This window comes from Chlorocebus sabaeus, chromosome 11 (assembly GCF_047675955.1).
Source record: "Chlorocebus sabaeus isolate Y175 chromosome 11, mChlSab1.0.hap1, whole genome shotgun sequence".
NCBI classification, from domain to species: domain Eukaryota; kingdom Metazoa; phylum Chordata; class Mammalia; order Primates; family Cercopithecidae; genus Chlorocebus; species Chlorocebus sabaeus.
The window spans coordinates 11,173,927-11,200,830 of NC_132914.1; the positions used below are offsets into that span (position 1 = coordinate 11,173,927).

Consider the following 26,904-nt stretch of genomic DNA (forward strand, 5'->3'; position numbering starts at 1 on the left):
TAAAACTGTAAACATTCTTTTTTTTTTTTTTATTAAGAAAGCATGCAAAAAAACAATGACAACAACTTGTGAGACCATATACCCCCTTCCCAGGATGCAGCAATGCAAAGCATTATGGGTGGTGGCACAATGGACTCACCAAACCAGAAACATGAGGAGCAGGGACTGAGGAGAGAAAGGTTGGGATGGATGGATCTATACCAAATAATTACTCCTTTTGTCCCTCTCCTCCACTTTCTCTCTTATTTCCTCTTACAGGCAGTGAGCTTCTGCAGTTTTGCACACATCACCCAGTACAACAATAATGACTACACTTTGTGTCCAGCAATGCTAGACCAACAAGAAAAAGTAGTATTCTTTTCGTTTCATGAAGGGGAGGGGAAACTGAGGCCCAAAGGGAGTCAGGTTTGCCCTGTGCCATGTAGCAAGACCGGGCTTGGTGGAAGGGAGCTGGAATCTCAGGAGGCCAAATGGCCAATCTCCAGTCCCAGAACCAAACTTCACTACCCTGGCTGCACACCAGAATTCTTCATGAGACTAGTTTGCAGAAGACATAGATGAACAAGGGGCATTTCCATGTATGATTCAGTCTACCCTTGCAAATCCTGTATGGATCTGAACAGGAAAAGGGTTTAGAAAAGAGGAGTGATCATTTACAAAGGGGGAATATTGAGGAGAACTAATGGGAAGTTATGTGTAGGACACACCCTGACTGGAAGGAATAAGGAAGGAAAAGATGCCTAAAATAGAGACACTGGGCAAAGGCATTTTGCCACCCTCTAAGAGAAATTCTCCTTTCCCCAATGGGAAATATTATGTCATACTTCAACCCCACTAAGTGCCCTCCAACGTCATGGGAGATTCAAGCCACTCGCACCCCCATTTCTTTCTTACAAAGGCTTCAAAGAAATAAAGTGCTATTTAGTTAACTGCCCTATCTTGCCCCTTTACTTCAGCCTCACTGGACTTCTTCAATAAACTCTCACATATAACCCCCTTCCAAAAAAAGGAAAGGGGTGGATGAAAGAAAAAAGCAGGAGAGCAGAAAGCCAAATCTCTTGGAAATCATGGGTAAATAAAATAATATGAATGAAAAGCAGAAATCACAAAGAAAGTGGCCTTGTCTATTCCATACATTTTGTCCCACAGCTTTTCAGCAAGTGAAATAAGGACAGAAATAAAATTGTTCTTCCCTCTCATAACTAAAATTCAACAATTAACATTAAATATACACTGAGTACTTTGCAACGGTGAGTCATGGCCACCCCTTGTAAAAGAGATGAGTTTGCTCTATACCTTTTTCTGGGGGTCCCCCTTGGCCCTCACTGAACTCTTGCCTCTGATTATTCACTCACCTCCACCAATCTCCTTCATCTCTCAAAGCCTACTTGCAAAAGCTTCAGCCAGATGATCTAGATTCCAAGAGAAGCATCTGCCTATATATTTAAAGAACTAAAATATTCCCTATCCATTTCTTTGCCAGCTCCCTTTTCCTCTCCCCATCCTCCTACCACCAACACTAAAGGTTTGGTTCTGCTATGAGAGGTGGGAATGAGATTCCCATCATGTCTTAGGACATGATGAAACTCAGAGTGATAATGGGTTACTCTTTCTTGAGAATCCCAGAAAATGGGGGAAGAAAAAAGATGGGTGGAAGATTTGGGCAAACAATTAAAGGAGGACAAACTAATATTTGCTGAACGGGAAAAAGGGATAGGAAGATAGTTCGTAAATGCAAATAAGAGCCACAATTAATTTTCAGAGAAAATTGTTTAAAAGGCCAAAATAGTTAAGTTGGAATCATCTCCAAGAAGCTAAAACTATGCCGAAGAGTTGTCCTCATGCCCTACCATAGAAGCAGAGTTTGGGCTAAAACCAATCCTATCTTCTTACAGAATGCGCTCGAAACAAGCCAATGGACACTGATGTAACATGGCAGTGTACACTCAGTTTCACACTGACTTATATTCCATCCCTTCCAACCCAGGTCTCCAATTCCAATAGGATTTTATTGTCACCCTCCTGTACCACCATCATCACTTTCACCCTGATAGGAAATGCAGACTGGCAGAAGTAAGGATTGAAGGTATAAAGGGACAAGGAAGACCTCAGAGGACAGAATTAGCACCATTTTAAAACCTCCAAATTCTTGGCTGCCAAGTAATGTTTCAGACCCTTTCTACTTGGTAATGTGGCCTCTCTAGTCCTGGCCTGAAACTGACGGGAACAAAAAACAATTTAGGGCCAAAAGGTGAGATCAGCATCGAGTTTCTCCAAGAGAAAGGTAAATTGGAGTCTGAAACTTTTCTCTGTAGCTATCACGGCTTCATCTTCCAGCCTGATGAGTTTAAATTAGCAAGAGGTGGACATGATCCATGGTGTAGGGACAGGAGACTACAGACAGTATATAACCAATAATAATAATAATAATAATATAGGAATAATAATAAAAGAACTAGGAAAAAACAGGAAGGAAGAGAGCAGAACGAGGCAGGAAAGAGGGGGTTATCTTCGGCAGCATCTTGCAGTGGCTTCTCCGACAGAGAAAGAACAAAAAGAGGATATATGTCTATATACAGACGTGGGGGGGAGGGACGGGTTGGGGTTGCTCTTTCTCCACTGCCAGACTTCACCATGCCGCCCTGGGCTGATCTCCACACTCTGTGATGCACTAAGTGATTAAGTCCCAGTCGAAGTCATCAGGGATCTCCTCATTGGCACCAGGAGGTGGCACTGGTGGCCGAGGGACCATATGGTGTGCTGTTAGAAAGAAAGAAAGAGAGTAAAAGGAGAGCGGATGGGAAGCTGTTCCCTCAATTTAGAAGGACTGTGCTCAGCCCCAGATAACACCACGAAGAAGGCCTTGCGAAGTTATCGCCCTTATCAGCTGGAGTTATTTTTGGTTGCAGGTCACCATTTCAGTGAGGTCTCAGGAAATAAACTAGAGCTAATTACATTCCACAGCAATTAAATATTATGCTGCCATTAAAAATTATACTTCTGATGCCAGGCGCAGTGGCTCACGCCTGTAATCCCAACACTTTGGGAGGCCAAGGCAGGCAGATCACAAGGTCAGGAGTTCGAGACCAGCCTGGCCAACATGGCGAAATCCCACCTCTACTAAAAATACAAAAAATTAGCAGGGTGTGGTGGCACGTGCCTGTAGTCCCAGCTACTCAGGAGGCTGAAGCAGGAGAATAGCTTGAACCCCGGAGGCAGAGGTTGCAGTGAGCCAAGACTGTGCCACTGCACTCCAGCCTGGGTAACAGAGCGAGACTCCATCTCAAAAAAAATTATACTTCTGAAAACATATAATAATGATAAAATAACATACAGAAGACAATATCATATGGCCGGGCATGGTGGCTCATGCCTATAATCCCAGCACTTTGAGAGGCCAAGATGGGTGGATCACCTGAGGTTAGGAGTTCTAGACCAGACTGGCCAACATGGCGAAACCCTGTCTCTACTAAAAAATAAAAATTAGCCAGGCACAGTGGTGGGCGCCTGTAATCCCAGCTGCTCGGGAGGCTGAGGCTTGAGAATCACTTGAACCTGGGAGGCGGAGGTTGCAGCGAGCCAGGTCACACCATTGCCTACTGCACTCCCGCCTGGGCAACAGAATAAGACTCTGACTCAAACAAACAAACAGAAGATAATATCACATGAAATAGTATAGAAATTTGTATTTATAATATATGGACAAAGAATACAGAGAGTCAGATGTCACCCCCAAAACTGAAAACACTTGTGGTTAGGCAGAATAACAGTGATTTTTCTATACGTGTCTAAATGTGAAGGATCTGTTCATTTCGTTCTGTCTATGGCAATTTAGTGTCTCCCTACCCCACCCCCACTGTCAGAGATAGTTCAATCCCAGACCCCCGATTCTGGAGATCAGGTGACAGGAAAGCAGACATGGGCACAAAGCAAGTATGTGTGGATAACAAATTCATTTTATTTGCCTGAGCACGTCTTCCATCTAGATTCCAAGGCCACACATAAATGTTGCACATAGCTATCTTTTGCTTATATGTACGCTTTCACTTCCTTTTACCATTGCAGTTACTAATTTTAAAGTACATCTAGCCGGGGGCAGTGGCTCATGCCTGTAATCCCAGCACTTTGGGAGGCAGAGGCGGGCGGATCACTCGAGGTCAGGAGTTCAAGACAAGCCTAGTCAACATGGTAAAACCCTGCCTCTACTAAAAATACAAAAATTAGCCAGGCATTGTGGTGTGGGCCTGTAGTCCCAGCTACTTGGGAGGCTGAAGCAGGAGAATCATTTGAACCCAGGAGGTGGAGGTTGCAGTGAGCCAAGATCGTACCACTGTACTCCAGCCTGGGCAACAGAGCGAGACTCTGTCGAAAAGAAAAGGGGAAGGGAAGGGAAGGGGAAGGGTAAGAGGAGAAGGGTAGGGTAAGGCTAGGCGAAGGGAAGGGGAAGGGAAGGGACATCGGTCTTCGTTAGTCTGCCCTGACATATACCTCCTTAGCAGGCAGCCCATCCTCCAGCCTTGGGAATGATAAAGGCTCGTTCCGTCCTGTGACATGCAGGCAAAAATGCACAGAATGCCAGCTCAGAGTCAAAGGAAAGCAAAACAACTCACCAGAGTACAACGGTTTTGAAACAAGCTTCCTGGCTCTTACCTGGGCGATTGTATCCTGCTGAGTCCTGGGTGGGGATTGGGTACATTGGTGATGGGCCAGGGTAGAGGTGGGGAGCCTGTGGGTGCCCATAAGAGTTCACTGCCAAAGCAAGACAAGAGTTACTTGAGTAGGGGGGGGGTCACTGTACTCAACAAAGCAGGGACGAAAAAAATATACCCTTGTTCCCATCCTCCTTCTCTCTTCCCTGCCCTGTTCTGTAGCTCCTGCAGGCATGAAGGCTTTCTGCAAAAGCTGTCAGTCCTCACCACTGAGGGTAAAAAGAAATGGATAGTACAATTGTGAAATAGGAAAGATATAAGAATGAAAAATATAGAAACATAGGGCCAGGTATGGTGGCTCATGCCTGTAATCCCCACATTTTGGGCAGCCGAGGTGGGCAGATCCCTTCAGCCCAAGAGTTTGAAGATAGCCTGGGCAGCATGGTAAAATCCCAGCTATATACAAAATACAAAAAAAATTAGCTGGACATGGTGGTACACACCTGTAGTCCTAGCTACTCAGGAGGCTAAAGTGGGAGGATCACCTGAGCTCCAGGAGGTCAAGGTTGCAGTAAGCCGTGATCACACCACTACACTCCAGAGCCTGGGCGACAGAGCGAGACCCCATCTCAAAAAAAAAAAGCAAGCAACAGGAACATAATCATGACATCTCTCTCACTTCACTAGTTTGAAGATCACGTAAGTATAGAACCACCATTTCATCTGGTATCACCCCGGAGGTAGTGATTACTGAGACGCAAATTTAAAATAGGGCCTTTCTCTAATCTCCCTTTTTGTAAGTAATTCTGATCTCCCAAACCGAGGTCTAAAAAGGAATCATACAGTCTATTTATTTTGCATTTGTCAGTTTAGAACTTCGCTGATTCAACAGATACTCAGTCACTGATAAACTATTCAGTCACTGCTCAATTTGGGTCGCTGCCCCAGAAAATCCTTTCTCTCAGTTCTTTTTTGCCTTTCTGCTACGCTTCTTTTTCTACATAGTCTCCACCTCCATGGCAACTGGCTTTGTGCAGTACCTTGGCTCATGGCGGACTCCTGTTTGCCACTGGTGAGGGCACAGGAGTCAGCAATACGGGCAGGGGCTGGTGGGCGGTGGGGACCCCCTTGAGGGGGCACGTGACCAGTCTGAGTAAGGAAGTGGTTGAGGGAGTCACACAGATTGGCAATGTGATGCTGGTCAAGGGTCCAGTTCTTCTGCTCTGCCTGTCGTAGACTCTCCATCAGTTCTACAAAGAGGGAAGCAAGCAATGCAAACCTTGCAGAGGTAGGAAGCCCCTATCAGACCCAGCCCTATCTCACCGTTCCAAACACACCATCAATCACCCCCACTGATAACAGGCACTAACAATAACAATGTACATCTTTCAGAGCTCTGCATTTTCATACTCTCATTCCACTTGATCCCTTACCAAATTCTTAGAATCTCCATCTTACTGATGAGTAAGATAACTGCTCAGCGTGACTGAGTGACTCAGCCAAGGTCACACTGTCAGTATCAGTAAGTGGTGACAAAACTACAAAATAGTGGTCCAGGGCTTCTAAATTCCTGAGGGCCTTCTCTCTCCCAAAGACAGAATGGACTAGGATAATTCACTGCCATGTTGTGAGTTAAGACAAGATTAATGTGAGTTAACTTGAAAATAATGTAAACATTATCCATCTTGTGTCAAAAGAGGCTGGGTGTGGTGGCTCATGCCTGTAATCCTAGCACTTTGGGAGGCCGAGGCGGGTGGATCACCTGAGGTTGGGAGTTCAAGACCAGCTTGACCAACAAGGAGAAACCCTGTCTCTACTAAAAATACAAAAAAATTAGCCAGGCATGGTGACAGGTGCCTGTAGTCCCAGCTACTTGGAAGGCTGAGGCAGGAGAATGGTGTGAGCCCGGGAGGTGGAGGTTGCAGTGAGCCGAGATCACGCCACTGCACCCCAGCCTGGGCGACAGAGCGAGACTCTGTCTCAAAAAAAAAAAAAAAGAAAGAAAGAAAAACAATGAAATCCTAAATTCTGGAACTTCATTTAACAACCCCCTTCTGGTTCTAGTTTCTACTGAGTTTTCCCTTACAGTGTATCCCTCTCTTCCTCCATCCTTTGATCACTAACCTGAGAATTGTGACTGCTCAATGCTGGACCAGTTGAGCCGATTCACCATCTTGAAGCTTTCCTTTAAAGAGTCAATATTAGAGCACCAGTCAGAAGGAAAGGCTGTAAAGAGGAGGGGAAAGTGGATAATAAGATAGAGTGAAGTGTAAGACAGCAGTCAACTGATACCAGGCTGATGACATGTGAGATTCTTGCATCTATACAGACTATCAGTTGCATTTCCAAGTTTTGGACTCTCCCTCCCTGGGGGTTTAGGACTGGAAAAGCTATCTATGCTTTAGGTACAGCCAGGCTCATAGTCAGGAGAATACGTAAAACAATCTCAATTGATCCAAGAATTCTGTAAGACAGAGCTCTAAGTACTAACGTTGCTCAGATTAGCCCACATGAAGGAGCGAAGCCTAAAAGACCCATGGTTAACTTCCTAACTAACTGCACCTCCATGCCGGAGTTAGGACAAGGACATCACCCCCCCTCCTCTAGATCACTCTGCACCCTCCTTACTCACCAAAGCCAGTGTTGTTGATGGCAGCCTGGCCTTGTGCCTGCGGCTGTGGAGGTGGTGGCTGCTGGGCAGGGTGGGAGTGGGGATGGTGCTGATGAGGGTGGTAGCCTCCGTGCTGCAGGGGGGGTGGATGCATGGCCATCACAGCGGGAGGCCCATAGCCTTCCGCCCCAGCTTGCTTTCCCCCTGGTGGGGTACAACCATCTGGGCTTGGGGTGTGCAGTGCAGGAGCACCGCCTACAGCTGAGGGGCCCTGGGCAGATGCCTGCTGCTGTTGTGGCTGGGACTGCTGGGGAGGTGGTTGTGGCGGCTGCTGCTGCTGCTGCTGCTGTTGAGGTGGCGGTGGCTGCTGCTGCTGATACATGTAGTAGTTGTTCGAGGGTGGGATGTCCCCCAAGAGAGAAGAAAAGCCTGCAGGTGGGGAGGAGGCAGGCAAGTGACTTAGGCAATGCATTTTTCACGAAATGAGATTTTCCCTGGCTTGCGATGGAAAGCCTCAGACCGAAACTGTGGAGTTAAAAGGTTAAGAACGGGCCAGGCGCGGTGGCTCAAGCCTGTAATCCCAGCACTTTGGGAGGCCGAGACGGGCGGATCACGAGGTCAGGAGATCGAGACCATCCTGGCTAACATGGTGAAACCCTGTCTCTACTAAAAAAATACAAAAACTAGTCGGGTGCCTGTAGTCCCAACTACTCCGGAGGCTGAGGCAGCGTAAACTGGGAGGCGGAGCTTGCAGTGAGCTGAGATCCGGCCACTGCACTCCAGCCCTGGCGACAAAACGAGTCTCCCTCTCAAAAAAAAAAAAAAAAAAAAAAAAAAAAAAGGTTAAGAACGTTCCAGGGCAGCAAAGATCCCTGTGGCGCTCCTGGCAGGTACAAGAGACCGGAAGGCACTTAGGTTAGAGGAGGGCCCTGACAGTGTGAAGACCACTGAAATCTTACTAAAAAGGTCAGCGTGTAGTGTTTAATGCTACTGTTTAGGGATTTGGCTGTAGGCCTGAAATCACAGTTTCCCAGCAGGTGAACTTTAAAAAAGAAACCATCCCTGGTCATGTAGTGTTTAGGGGGGAAAAAAAGTAAATCAGAAACAAAACAAAGCCATTGGTCATCTATTACCTCCTCTTCCTTATTTTCTCTACACTCTGCTACTGCCAACTAATTCCTGTATCCTCTAGAAACAAATGTAGCTTGGGTACGGAGCAGACAGGATGGAGTTATTTCTCAAGCAGTTATTTCTCAAGCAGACAGCCCAGGAAGAACAAAAGCCTGAGGCTAGGGGCTTTCAGTCACAATAAAACTTGAGTGAACTCTAGGCTGTCCTCACCCAATCTAATGTTTTACTTTATTTTTTATGGTTTCTCGTGTTCCCACCTCCAAGCAACCAATGGAATCCACCTGAGTTGGATTCATTTCTCAAGCAAATGCTACAGTCTTGGAACACAACTCTAGAAATTGATCCCCTGGGACATACAAGAAGAATTCATGAAAATTAATATAAGTTTTCCAAAAAGTGACTAACCAGTTTTTATCATTCCATTCAGCCCCTGCTGCTAACATCGGGCCACTGCACAGAACGAGAAGGTCCAATGCCTCACCTGAAGTCAACCTCACCACTGTCTCTAAGTTATTTTTTCTTTTTTTCTTTTGAGAGGGAGTCTTGCTCTGTCGCCCAGGCTGGAGTGCAGTGGCTGGATCTCAGCTCACTGCAAGCTCCGCCTCCCGGGTTCACGCCATTCTCCTGCCTCAGCCTCCTGAGTAGCTGGGACTACAGGCGCCCGCCACCTCGCCCGGCTAATTTTTTGTATTTTTAGTAGAGACGGGGTTTCACCAGGTTAGCCAGGATGGTCTCGATCTCCTGACCTCGTGATCCGCCCGTCTCGGCCTCCCAAAGTGCTGGGATTACAGGCTTGAGCCACCGCGCCCGGCCCTCTAAGTTATTTTAAAAACGAACACACAGATATTGCAGAGGGCTGAACCAGATGTTCTCTCAAGGGGCCTCCCGATAAAAACTTTAAGTCATTCTCACATGATAATTAGGAAAACGTGCATGGACAAGATACCAGCTGATATTAAGGATGTATTATCAATTCTGCTAGGAGTGATAATGTCATGGTAGATAACTAGAAGAAAGTCATCATTTAGGGATGTATATCAAAATTGTATTTATAAGTGGAATGACATGGTATATGTGAATTCCATTAAATTACTCCAATTTTTAGAAGGCTCAGTGGTAAACAGAACAAGCCTAATAAAAAACCGATAACTGTTAAAGTTGGGCGATGGAACACAGGGGTTTTATTATATTTTTCTCCACACTTTTGCATCTGTTTGCAACTTTTCACAATAAAAGTAACATAAATATAAATGCACTAAAAAGTAAAAAGAAACTGTTCTTACAACGAAACGCAGGGATTCTTGGGGAGAGGATACTGCTGCTGCCCCCTCGTGGTCATCCTCCAAATGACTCGCCTGCAGCCCCTAAAATCACTGCCCTTAGTTCTGGAAGGGGCAATCCTCCAACTCACTTTCTGAAGCTAATAACCTAGCTTGCCTCCTGAAACAACTGTATTTGCACAAGGACAGATGAGCTTGCTTGACTCCAAACAGTTTTAGTTCATGAAATATTTTCTCTGAGTAGTGATACCTCTCTTTGTGTTAAAAATAAGAAATAAGGGTCAGGCACAGTGGCTCATGCCTGTAATCCCAGCACTTTGGGAGGCTGAGGTGAGTGGATCACCTGAGGTCAGGAGTACAAGACCAGCCTGGCCAACATGGTGAAACCCCGTTTCTACTAAAAAATACAAAAATTAGCTGGGTGTGGTGACAGGAGCCTGTAATCCCAGCTAATTGGGAGGCTGAGACAGGAGAACTGCTTGAACCCAGGAGGCCGAGGTTGCAGTAGACCGAGATTGCAACACTGCTCTCCAGCCTGAGCAACAAAAAAAGCGAAACTCTGCCTCAGAAAAAAAAAAAAAAAAGAAAGAAAGAAATATGGCCGGGCACGGTGGCTCACACCTGTAACCCCAGCACTTTGGAAGGCTGAGGTGGGTAGATCACTTACTTGAGCCCAGGAGTTCGAGACCTGCCCAGCCAACATGGTGCAACCCTGTCTCTACTAAAAATACAAAACTTAAGCTGGGCACGGTGGCTCACACCTGTAATCCCAGCACTTTGGGAGGCTGAGGCAGGTGGATCACCTGAGGTCAGGAGTTCGAGACCAGCCTGGCCAACACAGTGAAACTCTGTCTCTACTAAAAGTACAAAAATTAGCTGGGTGTAGCAGCCTGCGCCTGTAGTCCGAGCTACTCGGAAGGCTGAGGAAGGAGAATTGCTTGAACCCGGGAGGCGGAGGTTGCAGTGAGCCGAGATCTCGCCACTGCACTCCACCTGGGCAACAGAGTGAGACCCTGTCTCAAAAACAAATAAAAATAAAAAAAACAAAAATCAGCCAAGCATGGTAGCATGTGCCTGTACTCCCAGCTACTTGAGAAGTTGAGGTGAGAGAATCATTTGAGCCCATGAGGCAGAGGTTGCAGTGAGCCGAGATCATGCCACTGTACTCCAGTTTGGGCGACAGAGTGAGACCTTGTCTCAAAAAAAAAAAAAAAAAATTTACAAAAAGGGAAAAAAGAAAATGTCACCACTTGTTCAACAAGATAAAAAAGTCTCCATGTACCCATCCCAACTCCAGACTCACCGTGCTGAGAGGAGGAAGAGGACTTCTCCAGCATGGACTTATAGAGGTTGCGGAAGGACCAACTTAGATCCTGAAAGTTGATCTCTGAGTAGGAGAATTTAAAGTCGTGGTTGGTGTTATAAAGGGGAGGGGGACCCTCAGCACTTTCTCGACCTGAAGACCCTGCTGCCACTGCTCCACCATCCACAGATCCTGTGCCCTGCAAAAACAGGTAAGAAATTCCTGATCAGTGTACCAGCTGAGGGACCAATAAAACGCTTCGATGGTCACCAGGCTCTCCTGCCTGTCCTCTTAATCTTCGCCCAGCTCTTCAATGGCCCAGCATCATTTTCTCCTTCTTTGCTCATTGGTTCTTATCTTGATCTACCCTCTTCCTCTCATCAGTCTCCATTTCTTCTTTTTGTTTGTTTGTTTCTGAGGCAGGGTCTTGCTCTGTCGCCCAGGCTGGAGTGTAGTGGCGTGATCTCAGCTTACAGCAACCTCCACCTCCCGGGTTCAAGTGATTCTCGTGCCTCAGCCTCCCGAGTAGCAGGAACTATAGGCACATGCCACGGCGCCCAGCTAATTTTGTATTTTTAGTAGAGATTGGGTTTTGGCATGTTGGATAGGCTGGTCTCAAGCTCCTGGACTCAAGTGATCCGCCTGCCTCTACCTCCCAAAGTGCTGAGATTACAGGCATGAGCCACTGTGCCCAGCTTTTTCATCCTGATCTTTCTCAAAGTTCTGCTGTGCCTTTCTATTTCTCTCTCTCTCTCTTTCCTTCTTTTGCTTTCCCCTTCTTTATCAATTTATCTGCCTCATAGATCACAGATACTCAATACGTAATTCTGAATAAACAGGGACACATCTGAATCTATTCAGCACCCATGCCATGACCCCTGCCATATCTGCTTCCTACCTGGCTGTAGCTAGCAATAGATGTGGGGCTCTGAAGTGACATCTGCGGATTCCCCTCAGGAGGCAGTGAGGCTTCTCCACTCCCTGGAACGCCTCCCCGTGGGCTCTTGCTTGCCTCCTGTTCTGGTGAGTCCTGGGACAGCTGAGGGTTGTGAAGAAAAGGCAATCTATAAGCAGAGGCACAACATCCTCCCAAGACCCATGGTTTCCCCTCTGCTGGTATGCCTTCCACCTTTGCCTCTGAAAGGACTGAACATCCACAAGAGGAGGTGGAAGGAGCAGCTGGCTCAGATATGGCATCCCCCCATGAGCTGGGAACTTACATCATCATCTGGAGGGTGTCTTCTCTTTCGGGAAATGTCAGGGCAGGTGTCAATTGTCCAATAGGAACCCTGGAAGGAGATCCCATCCCCACAGAAAACAAAATCATTACCTTCAGAACCTCCCAGGGTTCCGGGTATTAATGAAGAGCAAATTTGTCCTAGAAACTCACTGAGTATGCCAGAGGTACTCCTGTGGTCCAAACACAGGCCTCGATTGTTTTGGAGGGGCAGAACAATGGCATCTAGCTCAAAGAGCTGAAAATGTCCAGACACAGCCTCTCCCTTCCCTTCTGACCTGAGGCAAAACTTGCTTGGACTTTAGCATCCACATCTGTCAAATGGAGAGAATGATCCATCCCTTCTCTTTTATGGGGGAAACACCAGGGACTTTTCTATAGAGATGTTTGTACAAAGGTTATTAAGTCTACCTTTTACATCTAGGAAAAAAGAGTGCCACACAAAAAAGGGGGAGCATGAAAGTCAACTTTATCCTAAGTATTTCTACTAAAAAAAAAAAAAAAAAAAAGATTTCACAGTCTTTTTTTTTTTTATTTTTTGAGATGGAGTTTCACTCTTGTTGCCCAGGCTAAAGTGCAATGGTGCGATCTCAGCTCACTGCAAACTCTGCCTCCCAGGTTCAAGCAATTCTCCTGCCTCAGCCTCCTGAGTAGCTGGGATTACAGGCATGCACCACCACGCCCGGCTAATTTTTTGTATTTTTAGTAGAGACGGGGTTTCACCGTGTTAACTGGGCTGGTCTTGAACTCCTGACCTCAGTTGATCCACCCGCCTCGGCCTCCCAAAGTGCTGGGATTATAGGCATGAGCCACCGCACCCAGCCTCACAGTCTTCCTTAGTCACCCATTTTAGTGGGGGCCCACAAGCTTGACAACCAAGCTTCCTCTGAGAAAAAATAAAGATGCTTCACTAAGCATGATTTCCTCTTCTGGGTAATTAAAACAGCCATGGGACTCTGGGCTGTCAACTACTTCACTCTCCTTCCTGCTCCTCCTTTCAATGCTCATAGGAGTCTCTTACCTTCCCAGGGTCATCCCGAGGTCTGGGCACCTTCCGGAAACACTTGTTGAGAGAAAGGTTGTGCCGTATTGAATTCTGGAGATGCAGAGAAGCAAGTTAGGCCTGAGCATTGTGCAGAGCAGAAAATTTTCCAATAGAACACAGAGGGACACACAAAAAAACATAATAAACCATGGAGGTGAAGTATCAGGGCAAGCTTAGTACCTCTTAACTACACTGACGGAGGGAATTATGCATCAAATAGCAATAGCAATGAGATAAGAAAAATGCAGAGATTAAATTGATGGGAGGAAATGGCTACAAATTTGATTACTAATGCTTCTGAAAAACTGATTATATAGTTTTTCAATCTTTCCAGCCAACTGACAAGTATATAAATGCTTCACAATCATATCTGCCCAGTTCCTCAATCTACCCTACTGATAGCAAAAGAACAATGTTTTACAACTTTTTATATACATTATGAGTGAAATAAAAACACAGATCACCTTCATTTTCTCAATAGCCCATAGAATGTTCACATTTGGAGGAAAGAAATATTGTATAAGTGTGTTGGGGCTGGGCACGGTGGCTCACGCCTATAATCCCAACACTTTGGGAGGCCGAGATGGGCTGATCACCTGAGGTCAGGAGTTCGAGACCAGCCTAGCCGACATGTTGAAACCCCGTCTCTACTAAAAGTACAAAAAATTAGCCGGGCATGGTGGTACGTGCCTCTAATCCCAGCTACTCAGGAGGCTGAGACAGGAGAATCGCTCGAACCCAGGAGGCAGAGGTTGCAGTGAGCCTAGATCGCGCCACTGCATTCCAGCCTAGACAACAAGAGCGAAACGCCATCTCAAAAAAAAAAAAAAAAAAAGCGTGTGTGTTGGGTGGGGTTGGGGGTTACGGTAGCTAGGAGGGACATATTTACAAAGGCAAAGCTCAATGGGCCAGGCATAATGGCTCACGCCATTATGTAATTCCAGCATCTTTGGAGGCCGAGATGGGAGGATCACTTGAGTCTAGGAGCCTGAGACCAGCCTGGGCAACATAGTGAGATCTCATTTCTACAAAATAAAAAAAATTCCTGTGCATGGTGGTACATGCCTGTAGTCCGAGCTACTCAGGAGGCTGAAGTGGGAGGATTGCTTGAGCCCAGGTTCAAGCTGCAGTGAGCTGTGATTGTACCACTATAATCCAGCCTGGGTGACACAGTAAGACCCTATCTTTAAAAAAAAAAAAAAAAAGAGAGGCCAGGTGCGGTGGCTCACACCTGTAATCACAGCACTTTGGGAGGCCAAGGCAGGAGGTGGATCATTTGAGGTCAGGAGTTCGAGACCAGCCCAGCCAACATGGTGAAACCCCGTCTCTATTAAAAATACAAAAAAATTAGCTGGTTGCGGTGGCAGGCGCCTGTAATTCCAGCTACTCGGGGAGGCTAAGGCAGGAAAATCGCTTGAACCTAAGAGGCGGAGGTTGCAGTGAGCCAAGATTGCACTACTGCACTCTAGCCTGGGTGACAAAGCAAGACTCAGTCTCAAAAAAAAAAAAAAAAAAAGAGGCTGGGTGCAGTGGCTCACACCTGTAATCCCAGCACTTTGGGAGGTCAGGGCAAGTAGATCACTTGAGGTCAGGAGTTCAAGACCAGCCTGGCCAACATGGTGAAGCCCCATCTCTACTAAAAATACAAAAATTAGCCGGGCAGCAGTGGCGCACACCTGTAATCCCAGCTACTCGGGAGGCTGAGGCAGGAGAATCACTTGAACCCGGGAGGCGGAGGTTACGGTGAGCCGAGATCATGCTACTGCACTCCAGTCTAGGCAACAGAGTGAGACCCTGTCCCCCACCTCTGCAAAAAAAGAAAAAAAAGAAAAGAAAGCTGAGTGCTTTCAATAGTCTCCAACTCACTACATAGTTTGTACGTCAAATGAGGATTTACAGAGTGCGAGAACTACATATTAAGTTCCCATTCCTACTCAGCAATTGACAAATGAGCTACTGCTCCAAAAAATTGCATGGGAGAAGAGCCCCTTCTTTCTTCATCTCCAGCCAAACAACTTAGCTTCTCATTACTTGCTTGGTAGCCAGCTGTTGGTAAAGAACCTAATTATATTATTATTTTTCTTGGAATGCAGCTTTTCAAAAGATGATGACTGCAAAGGAGCTATGGAAATCTGATGATGTAGATTAGATTCCTACCTCTAGGTAGGAAGGAGTGATGCCATGCCTTGCATAGTGACTGGAACATCGTAGAATGGTAATAAACATTTGTGAAATGAATGAATATCCTCTTTGAGGGATCAGAAGACAAGAGGGTGTGGGCCAGGCACAGTGGCTCATGCCTGTAATCTCAGCACTTTGGGAGGCTGAGGCGGGCAGATCATGAGGTCTGGAGTTCGAGACCAGCCTAGCCAACATAGCGAAACCCTGTCTCTACTAAAAATACAAAAAAATCAGCCAGGCATGGTGGCTGTAATCCTAGCTACTCAGGAAACTGAGGCAGGAGAATCGCTTGAACCTGGGAGGTGGAGGTTGCAGTGAGCCGAGATCATGCCATTGCACTCCAGCCCGGTCGACAGTACGAGACTCTGTCTCAAAAAAAAAAAAAAAAAAAAAAAAATGAAGATAAGAGGGTGTGACAAGCAACAGTATCCCGTCATCCCCATCACTATACTTAATGGCTTGGAGCTTCCCTAATATACCTAATAAAAGTTGTTCAACTCTGAAAAACAGTAGGGGGCAGAACATACGAGATTTTAAGTTTTCACATCTCTGAGACAAGCCAGAGTAAACTGAACAGGATACAGGAAGAAACAAAAGTAGAGAAAAAGGTTGTTGAAGGCTAAATCTAAGCCAAAATTACAGAAGCATTCCCACCTTCCAACCAATGCCAGCATTCTTGTAATAGGGGAAGTTATCACAGATCCAGCGGTAAATCTCGCTGAGAGTCATCTTCTTGGCTGGAGAGGAGTTGATGGCATAGGTGATGAGAGTGGCATAGCTGTATCGTGGCTTGCCATCCTGGTGAACTGCTGCCTCATCTTTGCTCAGGGTGGCATTAGGATCTGTGGGTGAGCCTGGTGAACACTTGCGGCTGCTCCCGGGAGGCCCAGCCTGGGAGGCACTTCCAAGCTTCTCAATGGTAGCTCGGAGGGTCAGCTGGGGAAGCCAGTCTATGGAGGTGAGGCTACTCTCTAGGTCAGAAGCCATGGTACTTCTGGGTTCTGCAGAGAAGAAGACAAAGAGGAGACGAAAATACTGGGGGCAAGTAATACTCAAATCCTTGTGTTTGAGGGAAGGAGAGTTTCTTCCTACTCTCGTTCCCATAAGACACCCATGGCATGGCCTTCCACCAGGTGTTCCCAGAATCCCCAAGCAGATCTATCTACCAGATGATGGACTGCTAGTTACCCTACAGCTTAATGTGGAGCACGGCCAAAAGGCCTCTCCATATCGGACTAAAAGAGATCAAACTTCACAGCAAATTGAGCTATTTCCTCAATTCACCTTACTTATAGCCCTACGACATAGTATTTTTAAAGGATGTAGGAATAAGTTTGAAAAAAGAAAAACCCCACTTAGCAGGTGAAATTAAAAGTCCATTCTCCAATCATGTGACACCTGTTGTATTTTCATACAACATCCAGACAGACGGCATGAATGTCCACGTAAAGAAAAGGTCTACCTAAATACAAACATACATGGATGAAGCACACACCAACACTTTTGAAGACGTTTCCTACTATATATATTACGAGCACTTGCCCTTTTTATCCCACACACATGTGCACCTGAGGCATATTAGATATATCCCAGGCATAAATTATACATGACAACCAGCAGACAGATACATAAACAGTGAAGTACATACACAGAGATCACGATTACATATACAGCATACATTACCACCAGAGCACAAAGTCACACACAGAAGCAACACATCCTGAGTACACAGCTGCCCTCACACTTTTTAAGCTACCCCTTGCATGCTCCCGCCCACAGACACCAACACCAGGAAGAAGTCATCCACAAGGACCTCCCACCTCTCAGCCTGCTGGGCTTCACCCAGCCAGGGAGACACCCAGCTGTGTGCCTACCGGTAACAATCAGATAGCCTGGCTAAAAATAGCCACTCTGGGACTCGATGCTGGCTCCCCTTCTCCGCCCTCCTCCTCCCTCCTTCCTTCCCAGCCAGGCAGGCACGCTGCACCTCCATGCAAACTCCTGGAGCTGCCAGACCGCCTACGCCTGATGTTTGCACGCCCTGCTGCCACCCACACTGCCTGGGCGCTCTTCCCAGCAGAGAGGTATAGCTACAGCGACGTCTTGCTGAGGGAAAGTGAAGAACGATGGGTGCTATCTGTATTGCAGGGTCTAGAAAGGCTGGCAGGGAGCACTAGGTAGCCATTTGGCACTCCCCTAGAGCTGATGCCAGCAACCCCTAAGCACTTGCTGCCTAACAGGTTTGTGCCTGCACAGCCGCCAGATTCCAGCTAACATTGTCTTCCTCAGTCCTACCAGGGCATTTCTCCTGAGGAGCCAGGACTAGACGGCCTCAAAGTTCAGAATCCTGAACAGAAACATATGATGTAAGTGATCTCTAAATCCACAGCTAGATATATGCACAAGCGTATCCATAAAATACAACAGATCCACACACTTTGCGGTCTACAACTCAACAGCAGATCAGACCATGTCCCCCTCTCTCCTGACCCCATCCCATCTTTCAGGGTCTCAGCTCCCTCTTCTATCCTAGGTAGTGATTCTTCTGCCCTTGACCCTTCAGCTTTCCTCCTAGGGGTCAGCATTCTCACTTGCTCCCTTCTCCCCAAGGCCCACCCACGCAGATGGCAATCTGCATGTGTGCACATGTACCCAGCCCTGTGCTCCTAACCAACACCACGCCCACTCCACAAGGCTGAAGGAAACACCTTAGTGCCTCAGGGGCTGGGGCAGCAAGAGACCCAACTGTACCCCAAGAATTGTTGGACAGGAGAAAAGGGGCGGAGGGAGAGGGATGGCAGGTTTACAAATAGCGTCATAAAGGGTTTCCCCTTTATCCTTAGCTTCTCTCCCACCATCCTCCTCTTCATCCCACTACCACCTTGCCCTAACCATGGAAACTTGGAAACTAACAGGAACACTTAATCATTCCAGGAACCTCACACCTTCCAATACTACTAAGTCAAAACACCCCAGCCCCTGGGCTAGAGCAGGGTACTTGTAGCAGGATCACAGTCCTGTAGCTGGGTCATCCGAACTGAAGAGTGGTATGCCAATGAGCAGGTTTCCAATGACCAGGGTCCTCCTGGGTCCTCCCCAGATGGGGAGGTCCCTAAAGTAGTTCTGCCCTATTCCCTATTATCTCCTTCTAAAGATCCCTAGGAAATTTCATCTTAAGAGCACAGAGGCCTTCAGTTGATATTTCATTTGAAACAACTTTTCCAACATTGGACAGGGGCATGAGAGTGGATTTAAAGTGTTTAGAGGGCTTACAGAAGAACCCACTTGGCACATGCCCATCACAGTGAGTGCCTGAAAGGGAAGCACTCTCAGCCTTGTGCAAGTTGTTCTATGCCCTTCCCTACCCTTACCCCAGCACCAGCTTAGGACACTGAGGTTAAATTTAACCTTTCTCCAGCCGCTTCCAGTCAGCCCTCCAGATACAGCCCCCAGCACTCAAAATATATTCAAATCTCACCAGCTACAAGCAGTACGTAGCATCTGATCCTTCTGATCTTTCAGCACCGTTCTCCTTTGACCCATGCCACTTCCTCACCCTCTTCACTTCCCCATCTGTGAAGGGCAGCCCAGTGTGTACAGCCTCAGAGACTGAGGTTCCTTGGTTCTATTCCAAATCCTCCTGGACTGTCCCTAACCATCCCTTGCCTCTCTGATGAAGTCCTTTTTTTTTTTTTTTTTTTTTTTTTTTTTTAGAGACAACACCTTGCTCTGTGGCCCAGGCTGGAGTACAGTGGTGTGATCTCGGCTCACTGCAACCTCCGTCTCCCAGGTTCAAGCAATTTTCCTTTCTCAGCCTCCCGAGAGGCTGGGATTATAGGCACGTGCCACCACACCCAGCTAATTTTTGTATTTTTAGTAGAGATGGGGTTTCACCATGTTGGCCTGACTGTTCTTGAACTCCTGACCTCAGGTGATTTACCTGTCTTGGTCTCCCAAAGTACTGGGATTACAGGTGTTAGCCACCATGCCAGGCCCCCAGTGAAGTCTTGAGGCCTCAGTTTTCCCCTTCAATAAAAGAGATGAACTCATAAACCATGCCAAAGCATCGTCCCTGGAGGGAAGTGAATGAAACTTAATGAGCTCGCGGCTGCCACACATTCCATGCTCCCCAAAATAATGGCATGAGGCTAATGTTCAGGGCTATTATTAGAAAGGCAAACAAGAGGTACTTCCATTTTTCAGTCCAACCAACCTAGTTACCCAGACCTCTCTCTCCAGGTGGGCCTTGTGCCACGGGGCTTGGGCAGAACCTGAGTCAGGCCACATTCTTCTCTGTGAGCTGGAAGACTGAAAGGAAATACCCATAGAAGCTGGGAAAGGCAGCCAAAGGGCAGGCTCCATCACATCCACAGGACGTCTAATGAAGACTACAGAACTGGGAGAAAGGCAGAGAAAAACAGACATTCTGGGAGTGAAAGACTGATCCTGGATGAAACATATAAGATCCACAATAACAGGCTCAGTTTTCTTCCCATTTTATCTGAAAGGCCACTAATTGTTCTAATGCCAATGTCAGGTATTCACATGTGATAACTTCCTGCCCCGTACAGAATGCCAGAACAAAGAGGGCAGTGGCTAGGTGTAGCACATGAGGAGTTAGGCTGCCTGAGTTTCTTTTTTCTTTTTTTTTTTTTTCTGAGAGAGAAGTCTCGCTCTTGTCCCCCAGGTTGAGTGCAATGGCTTTATCTCAGCTCACTGCAACCTCAGCCTCCCGGGTTCAAACGATTCTCCTGCCTCCGCCTCCCAAGTAGCTGGGATTAAGGCGCCTGCCACCACGCCCGGCTAATTTTTATATTTTTCTTAGAGACGGGGTTTCACCATGTTGGCCAGGCTGGTCTCAAACTCCTGACCTCAGATGATCTGCCCGCCTCGGCCTCCCAAAGTGCTGGGATTACAGGCGTGAGCCACCGCGCCTGGCCAAGATTATAGGCATGAGCCACCGCGCCTGGCCAAGCTGCCTGAGTTTCAATCCCAGCTCCACGATTTTGATTGTTGTATGAATTACCTTAATATTTTCAGAGCACTTTGTAAGTGCTAAATAAATGTAGCTACTGTTTTTGAATGGGGAAAAATGAGAATACTAGAAATTAAAAATTAGCAAACTGACAGACTATAGACAGGAGTGGAAGCAGCAAGCCTGCAGTGGTTTGCATTACAAAGCCTGCACTGAGTTTGCAATGGTTTTCAGGATGTCGGAATCTCAAACTTTTCCTTTGGAGATAACCACCCAGTACTAGATAAGGCTAGGATCAGGAAGACTCCAAGGATGAAGGAATGAGGGACTATCATCTCTTATCTTCCAGGGAGAACTAAGTGTAGTCATAAGACATGGTCTGGGAAAGTACTCTCTAAACCACAGTTGATCCCACTCAGTAGCCACCTGCTTCTAACTGATTCCAGAGAGGCAAGGAGGGTTAGGGAACTCAGTCCAAACAGGACCAGTTAAACTATGTGGCAGTGGCGGACTTGGAGGTGTTGTGATATAGTTCACCCTGAGCCATTCAGGCAGGTGGTGAAGTACTTTATAAGAAACAGGCTGCTGTTAACCAGAGTGGCCACTTTTGTAAAAGGTAGGGGAGGGAGCTCCGGAGTTAGGAGTCAAGGATCCTCATCCTTTTGCAAGCAGCAGTATCAGCAATGAAGCTCTCTTATTAGTCCTAGAAGAAAAGATCCCAACCTGAGACTGGGCTGCCCTGCTGCTTAAAGGACTGTCCTGTAGACTGTCATGCGGGCTCCCACTGGCTGGGGGAGGCCAAGCCTTTCCCCTCAGGTGGGCATCCTTACCACCTCTGCATGTCCGTGTACAGGGGCACCTGCTTCTAGAGGCCCACCAGAAACACACAATTCTAGGTAACTGGAGTATAGTCTGAAAAGCACATAAGCACCTGTCTCTACACACTTACCCACTGGAAACAGAGAGAGCCACACTCACCTGAATTAAGAAGTATATGCATGTTGTCCTACAGCACAGCCACACAAACCTGTGCCCTATCTCATATACCACCAGTAGCTTCCAGGACAAGTGAATGTGCTCAGGAACTTAGGTAGAACTCACCCATGCCCCAGAAAGAGGAGGAAATATGAAAGGCCAAGTCAGATGAAGCCTCCTTCACAACTTGTCCTTGCTGTGAGACAGAAGATAAGGTATCTGCTCATGGCGAGGCAGGAAAGCAGACACCCAGCTAGTGACCTCTCCTAAAAAGAGCCCAGGCTTCAGGGGAGGATTTCCTGGTACCCTTTTCCTGCCTTTTCTGAAGATTCTGGACTTCAATAATTCCCTAGCTTATGAAGGAAAACTTTAACACAAGGTTCCGGGAACTCAGAACTGAACAAGAAACAGGAAGGGAGAGGATGAGACTATTAGGTACTTTTCTGGAAGGAAACTTTATATACTCCTCAAAAGTGAAATCTCTCCAGTGGTCAACTTGTTTAGATGGAAATCTGGAGAGAAGTGGAGCAGCAGCCCTCCTCCCTTCGTAACCAGGATCTAATTTTTCCTGAAGAATTGTGAGCAAAAAACAGGAGCTGAGAAGGAGACTGGGGCAGTGGTACAGGGCCAGCATCAAGGAAGCACTTCAACCCAGGAGTTGGCATTCCCCTGCACACTTTCTTCTCGCCTCAGAACATGTGGGATTCCCATTTTCCCTTTGGATTTTATGGGCAGAGGCATACATCCAGCTAGCAATGGAAATGTCAGGAGAGGAGGCCTCTTGGTGTCTGAGATAGGATGAGCAGGAACAGACTGCTTTTCTTGTCAAGGGAGCAGTAATTGCAGTAAGCTGGAGGGAACACCTCTGGTGAACACTAAGCTGACCTCGGCGAGCCCTGGGCAAGGCCAGGACACCAGATGCCACCGTGATTTTCATGAGAACCCGCTCTCCAGGTGCAAAGGCCCAACGTGAAGGGCGGTATGGGAGTCTTACCACTGGTTGGGTTGTGTACACAGCATGCATGTTCTCAAAACGCAGCCGTTTTCTGATATCCCTTTTCCTCAGCATGAAAACATCCACTTCCCTAAGGGACCTAAAATGAATCCCATCCCTTTAGTCCCCAAACACTAAGAAACCCATTTCTCAGAGCTTCTGCCGCAAGATGTGAGTTCAAATCCAGGAGGCCCTTGGATCACATTTCCCACTGGATTTTCTGAGTCATCACTCTTGTCTTCCCCGGTAGTGAAACCCACAATCCACCAGCTCAACCCCGTACACCCACTAGTGCCAGACGATGACAGAGAGAAGATGAAAGAAAGCACTAACCTGTCTCCAAGGTTCCCCTGGCAAAGGGAGGGAACCACTTGGTACTGGAGTTTGGGGCTGGAGGGATTCCCCTCTTCAGAGGCAGGTGACGGCTCTCATCCTCAGTGACTCTTCCTGTACTTGGCTGAGCCTCCCAAGTTGGTGAGGGGAACTTGGTCCCCTGAGGATGAGGAGCCAAGGGAGGAGGAGGGGGAGGGGGAGGAGAAGGAGGTCCTACTTGGGGAAGGTGGCACACCCCCCACACCCTGCTTGTTACCCTGGGGAGGAGGGGAGGAGCCTCTCCCAACCAGGAGTTGTCTCCTCCCCCTTGGGGGAGTTCCCCTCCCCCCCAAACTGGATCTTTCTGAGTTGGAGGGCTCTTTCTGTCTGCTGGAGATCTGAGCGGAGGGGCTCTACCCCGTTCCACTGTCTAGGCACGAGGAAGTTGAGGGGGAGGCCTTCCCCTCTCCAGAAGGCTGAAAGCCGATTCCTCTTCTTTCCCTGGAGTGGCTTCTGAACGTAAGGACTCCTGTCCCCTGTGAATATTGGTGGGCCGAGGGTGCTACTCCATAGGCAGAGCCCTCTCTCTCTTTGCCTCTAAAGTCCTGAACTGTTGCGAGTGTGTGTTTGGAGGGGCGGGGGCGCGCTAGGGTGGTCTCACTCTGCTTCTCTGCGGAAAGCTCCCCTCTTTCCACTTCTGGGGGTCTCCTCCCCGGCCAGTACAGGGGTCTTCCTCGCCTCTAGGCAGAAGAGCGGCGCCCCCCCACGGGTCTCTTCTTTCCCTCACCCGAGTGGTAAGGGTCTTTTCTCTCCAACAGGGGGAGAGGTTGCTCGCGTCCCCGCTCCCGCCTCCGCTCCCGGGGTGCCCCAGAGGGTGGGGCTTTCGTACTCCCGGCTCTCCCTGAGCTGGCCTGGGCAGCACGGTCCGGGAGGCCGCGGCTCGAGACTCCGGTCCCTGCTACTGTGGCGGCAGCACCTCCTCTAGGGCCGTCCTATCCGGTCCGCTCCCTTCGGCGCGTGGGGCTCCCAGCGCTGCCACCGCTCGGGCTCCGGCCAGTCCGGGCTCCCGGGGAGCCAGAAGGCGGACGGACAGTGTCAGGGCTCGGCGCGGGCTCGGGCTCGGCTCGGCTCCGCTGCAGGCCCCGGCTCCTCCCCGGCCTCCGCGCCGCGCTCCGAGCCCCTCCCCCTCCCCCGCCCGCCGGCCGCCGCCGCCACCGCCTCCCGGCGCGGGTTAAGGAGGAGCCGGGCGGCGCCGAGCCGCAAGCCGCGAGCCGCGAGCCACGAGCCGCGAGCCGCGCCGTCCGGTGTGCACTCCGTCTCGAAAGCCACGGCTGCGCTCATGCCGGCGAGGGGTCTCGCCGCCCTCGCCCCGCTGCGGCCGCGTGGCTCCGGGAGCTCGCTGTCTACCCGGGATGACAACTCACTGCTCCCCGTCGGGAGATTCCCTCGTGCGCACCGTACACCGTCAATTCCAGCCGACACCCCGACCCCGGCGTTTCATTCTGTTAAACTCCGAAAACAGATGAACAGCCCCAGCTTTCTCAGGACTGTCTTTGATGGGCTTCTCTTTCCCTCGAGATAATTTATAAAGGATCATGAGCATTGAGTTGAAGATTGGGGTGAAGTTTACATGTTACCCTTGTATCATCCTGGAATTTAGTAAATGCTCCTTGAATGAGTGGATACATGATAAATGAGCGTGTAACGGTGAAATAAACATCAGAAGATCTGGGTCCTGTACCTTGTTCCAGCTTCCTAAACTTGTGCATGGCCCTTGTTCTCTGCAATCTTGCTCAGCGAAGAAGGGAACTTGATATTCGGCCTGCTTACCCTTTACAGCTGTCACATCCTGGAGTCATATTATTCTGCTGCAAATTCTTATGTATTTCATACTCTGGCTTTTTTTTTTTTTTTTTTTTTTTTTTTTTTTTGAGACGGAGTTTCACTCTTATTGCCCAGGCTGGAGTGCAATGGCGCGATCCCGGGTGCAATGGCGCGATCTTGGCCCACTGCATCCTACGCCTCCTGGGTTCAAGTGATTCTCCTGCCTCAGCCTCTGGAGTAGCTGAGATTACAGGCGCGCGCCACCATGCCCAGCTAATTTTTGTATTTTTAGTAGAGATGGGGTTTCGCCATGTTGGCCTGGCTGGTCTCGAACTCCTGACCTCGTGATCCGTTCGCCTGGGCCTCCCAAAGTGCTGGGATTACGGGCGTGAGTCACCGCGCCCGGCCCATACCCTGGCTTTTTAAACTTTCGTCAAACTACCCTACTTTCTTTCCTTTCTTTTTTTTTTTTTTTTTTTTTTTTTTTTAAATACAGACGGGGTCTCAGTATACTGCCCAGGCTGGTCTTTAATTCCTGGGTTTAAACTATTCTACCGTTTTAGGCCTCCAAAGTGCTGGGATTACAGGCAGGAAACATGGCCCCAGCCTGCTCTCTACTTTATATCACATAAAATAATAGGAGACCCGGCGCGGTGGCTCACGCCTGTAATTCCAACACTTTGGGAGGCCCAGGCCAGGGGATCACTTGAAGTCAAGAACTGGAGACCAGCCTGGCCAACGTGGTGAAACCCCTGTCTCTACTAAAAATACAAAAATTAGCCGAAGGCCGGGCACGGCGGCTCATGCCTGTAATCCCAGCACTTTGGGAGGCCAAGGCGGGCGGATTACAAGGTCAGGAGTTCTAGACCAGCCTGGTCAATATGGTGAAACCCTCGTCTCTACCAAAAATACAAAAATTAGCCAAGCGTGGTGGCGGACGCCTGTAGTCCCGGCTGAGGCAGGAGAATCGCTTGAACCCGGGAAGCGGAGGTTGCAGTGAGCCGAGACCGCGATACTGCACTCCAGCCTGGGAGACGGAGCCAGATTCCGTCTCAAAAAAAAAAAAAAAAGGAATTAGCCGGGCATGGTGGCGCGTGCCTGCAATCCCAGCCACTCGGGAGGCCGAGGCAGGAGAATCACTTGAAACTGGGAGGCCGAGGTTGCAGTGAGCTGAGATCTTGCCACTGCACTCCAGCCTGGGAGACAGAGTGAGACACCGTCTCAAAAAAAAAAAAAAAAAAAAAGATAATAAGAATACAAAAATATTACTTGCAAAATATTTGAATTGCCCACCAAAGACCGCATACTTAAGTTATATGTATATATTATATTAATAATGATATTTATAATATGCCAGGCATTGCACTGAGCATTCTGCGTGCGTTATCACATTGATGATTCCAGCAATTTCCTAAAACACTATTATTATACTTATTTTACAGATGAGAAAATTGTGACTTCCAGATATTATGTGTGAGTTCACTTAGTTAGTAAGTAGCAAAGTCAGTACTTAAATCCAAATGACTCCAATGGCCAGCTCTTAACCTCTATACCATTGTTCGGAGCCATCAGAATTTAAAGTCATCCTCAAAATTAAAGGCAGTAAACCAAACCAAGCCTTTTCCTCCTCCTCACACTTCCTATATTCAGGTTTAAAGATTTATTTTTTCCCCTCTTTGAGGCATTAAATAATTCTCCCACATGCAGACAATTTGGCGGCAAATCTTTCTTGCTACATGTTGGATGTTTTGTTATGTTTCAACCGTTTTTGACATTTCCTATGTATGCAAATTGCTTGAGTGACAGGCAGAAATACTAAAAATGGAAACATAAGGGAAGGATTAGAATCTTTCTGGCAATTTGGAAAAATAAAAAGCTCAAGAAATTATTTGGTTTTTACAAGACATTTTCTGCAGTATTTTTTGTAACTGGAAAATTAGAAAAGACCTAAATATCCAAAATAGGGTGATTTTAAATATATTATGGCACATCTGTACAACAGAGTACTATTTAGCATTTACAAGGATAATTATATTTATCTCTGAAAGGTAGTGAGTGAAGTTATTTTACTTTTATTATGTTCTTTATCATTTAGATATTTTGCAGTAGGCATACATTATTTTAAAGAACCATTGTTTCATATATCTGACTTATTTGAGTGAGAAAATATTTTAAAATTTGTATAATGCAATCATATAGTTGCTTTTTAAAATATATATATGTTCATGTATATATTTGTGTGCATACACACAGAGAAGATGGATGCACACCAAAGATGTGAGTTTATGGATTATTTTAATTTACTTCATTTTTTACTGTATCTATAATTAGTGTTTGTATAGATTTGCTTATGTAATTTTTCAAATTAAAAGAAACTGATAAGGCTG

The 26,904-nt window shown here is 47.5% G+C and overlaps 1 protein-coding gene and 1 long non-coding RNA gene across 4 annotated transcripts; one reads left to right on the plus strand and one right to left on the minus strand.

Annotated features, from left to right (window-relative positions):
- Positions 1-23,515, minus strand: FOXJ2 (forkhead box J2). Of its 3 annotated transcripts, XM_073020485.1 has the most exons (12): positions 22,715-23,515; positions 16,092-16,438; positions 13,233-13,307; positions 12,195-12,263; positions 11,873-12,013; positions 10,975-11,173; positions 7,282-7,689; positions 6,774-6,875; positions 5,690-5,899; positions 4,651-4,749; positions 4,489-4,544; positions 3,935-4,362 (listed from the first exon to the last, which is right to left on the minus strand). In XM_073020485.1, exons 2-12 carry the CDS (start codon positions 16,422-16,424, stop codon positions 4,177-4,179), a joined length of 1,878 nt encoding a protein of 625 aa, XP_072876586.1. In that variant the 5' UTR covers positions 16,425-16,438; positions 22,715-23,515; the 3' UTR covers positions 3,935-4,176. The 3 variants fall into 3 exon arrangements, with proteins under 3 accessions (XP_007965678.1, XP_072876586.1, XP_007965679.1); XM_007967487.3 differs by lacking the exons at positions 3,935-4,362; positions 4,489-4,544 and adding an exon at positions 1-2,760; XM_007967488.3 differs by having other exon boundaries at positions 4,258-4,544.
- On the plus strand, positions 23,104-26,904 carry LOC119622693 (uncharacterized). The gene is made up of 2 exons (XR_005239273.2): positions 23,104-23,212; positions 23,512-26,904. It is a non-coding gene; the product is annotated as an uncharacterized lncRNA (long non-coding RNA).

Excerpts from the sequence above, each read along its gene's own strand:
- FOXJ2 (XM_073020485.1), bottom strand. The coding sequence starts at position 16,424 with ATGGCTTCTGACCTAGAGAGTAGCCTCACCTCCATAGACTGGCTTCCC. Across the intron at positions 13,308-16,091 it reads ATGCTGGCATTGGTTGGAAG|AATTCAATACGGCACAACCT; the intron begins GTGGGAATGCTT and ends CTGCATCTCCAG. Across the intron at positions 5,900-6,773 it reads TGAGCAGTCACAATTCTCAG|AACTGATGGAGAGTCTACGA; the intron begins GTTAGTGATCAA and ends CCCTCTTTGTAG.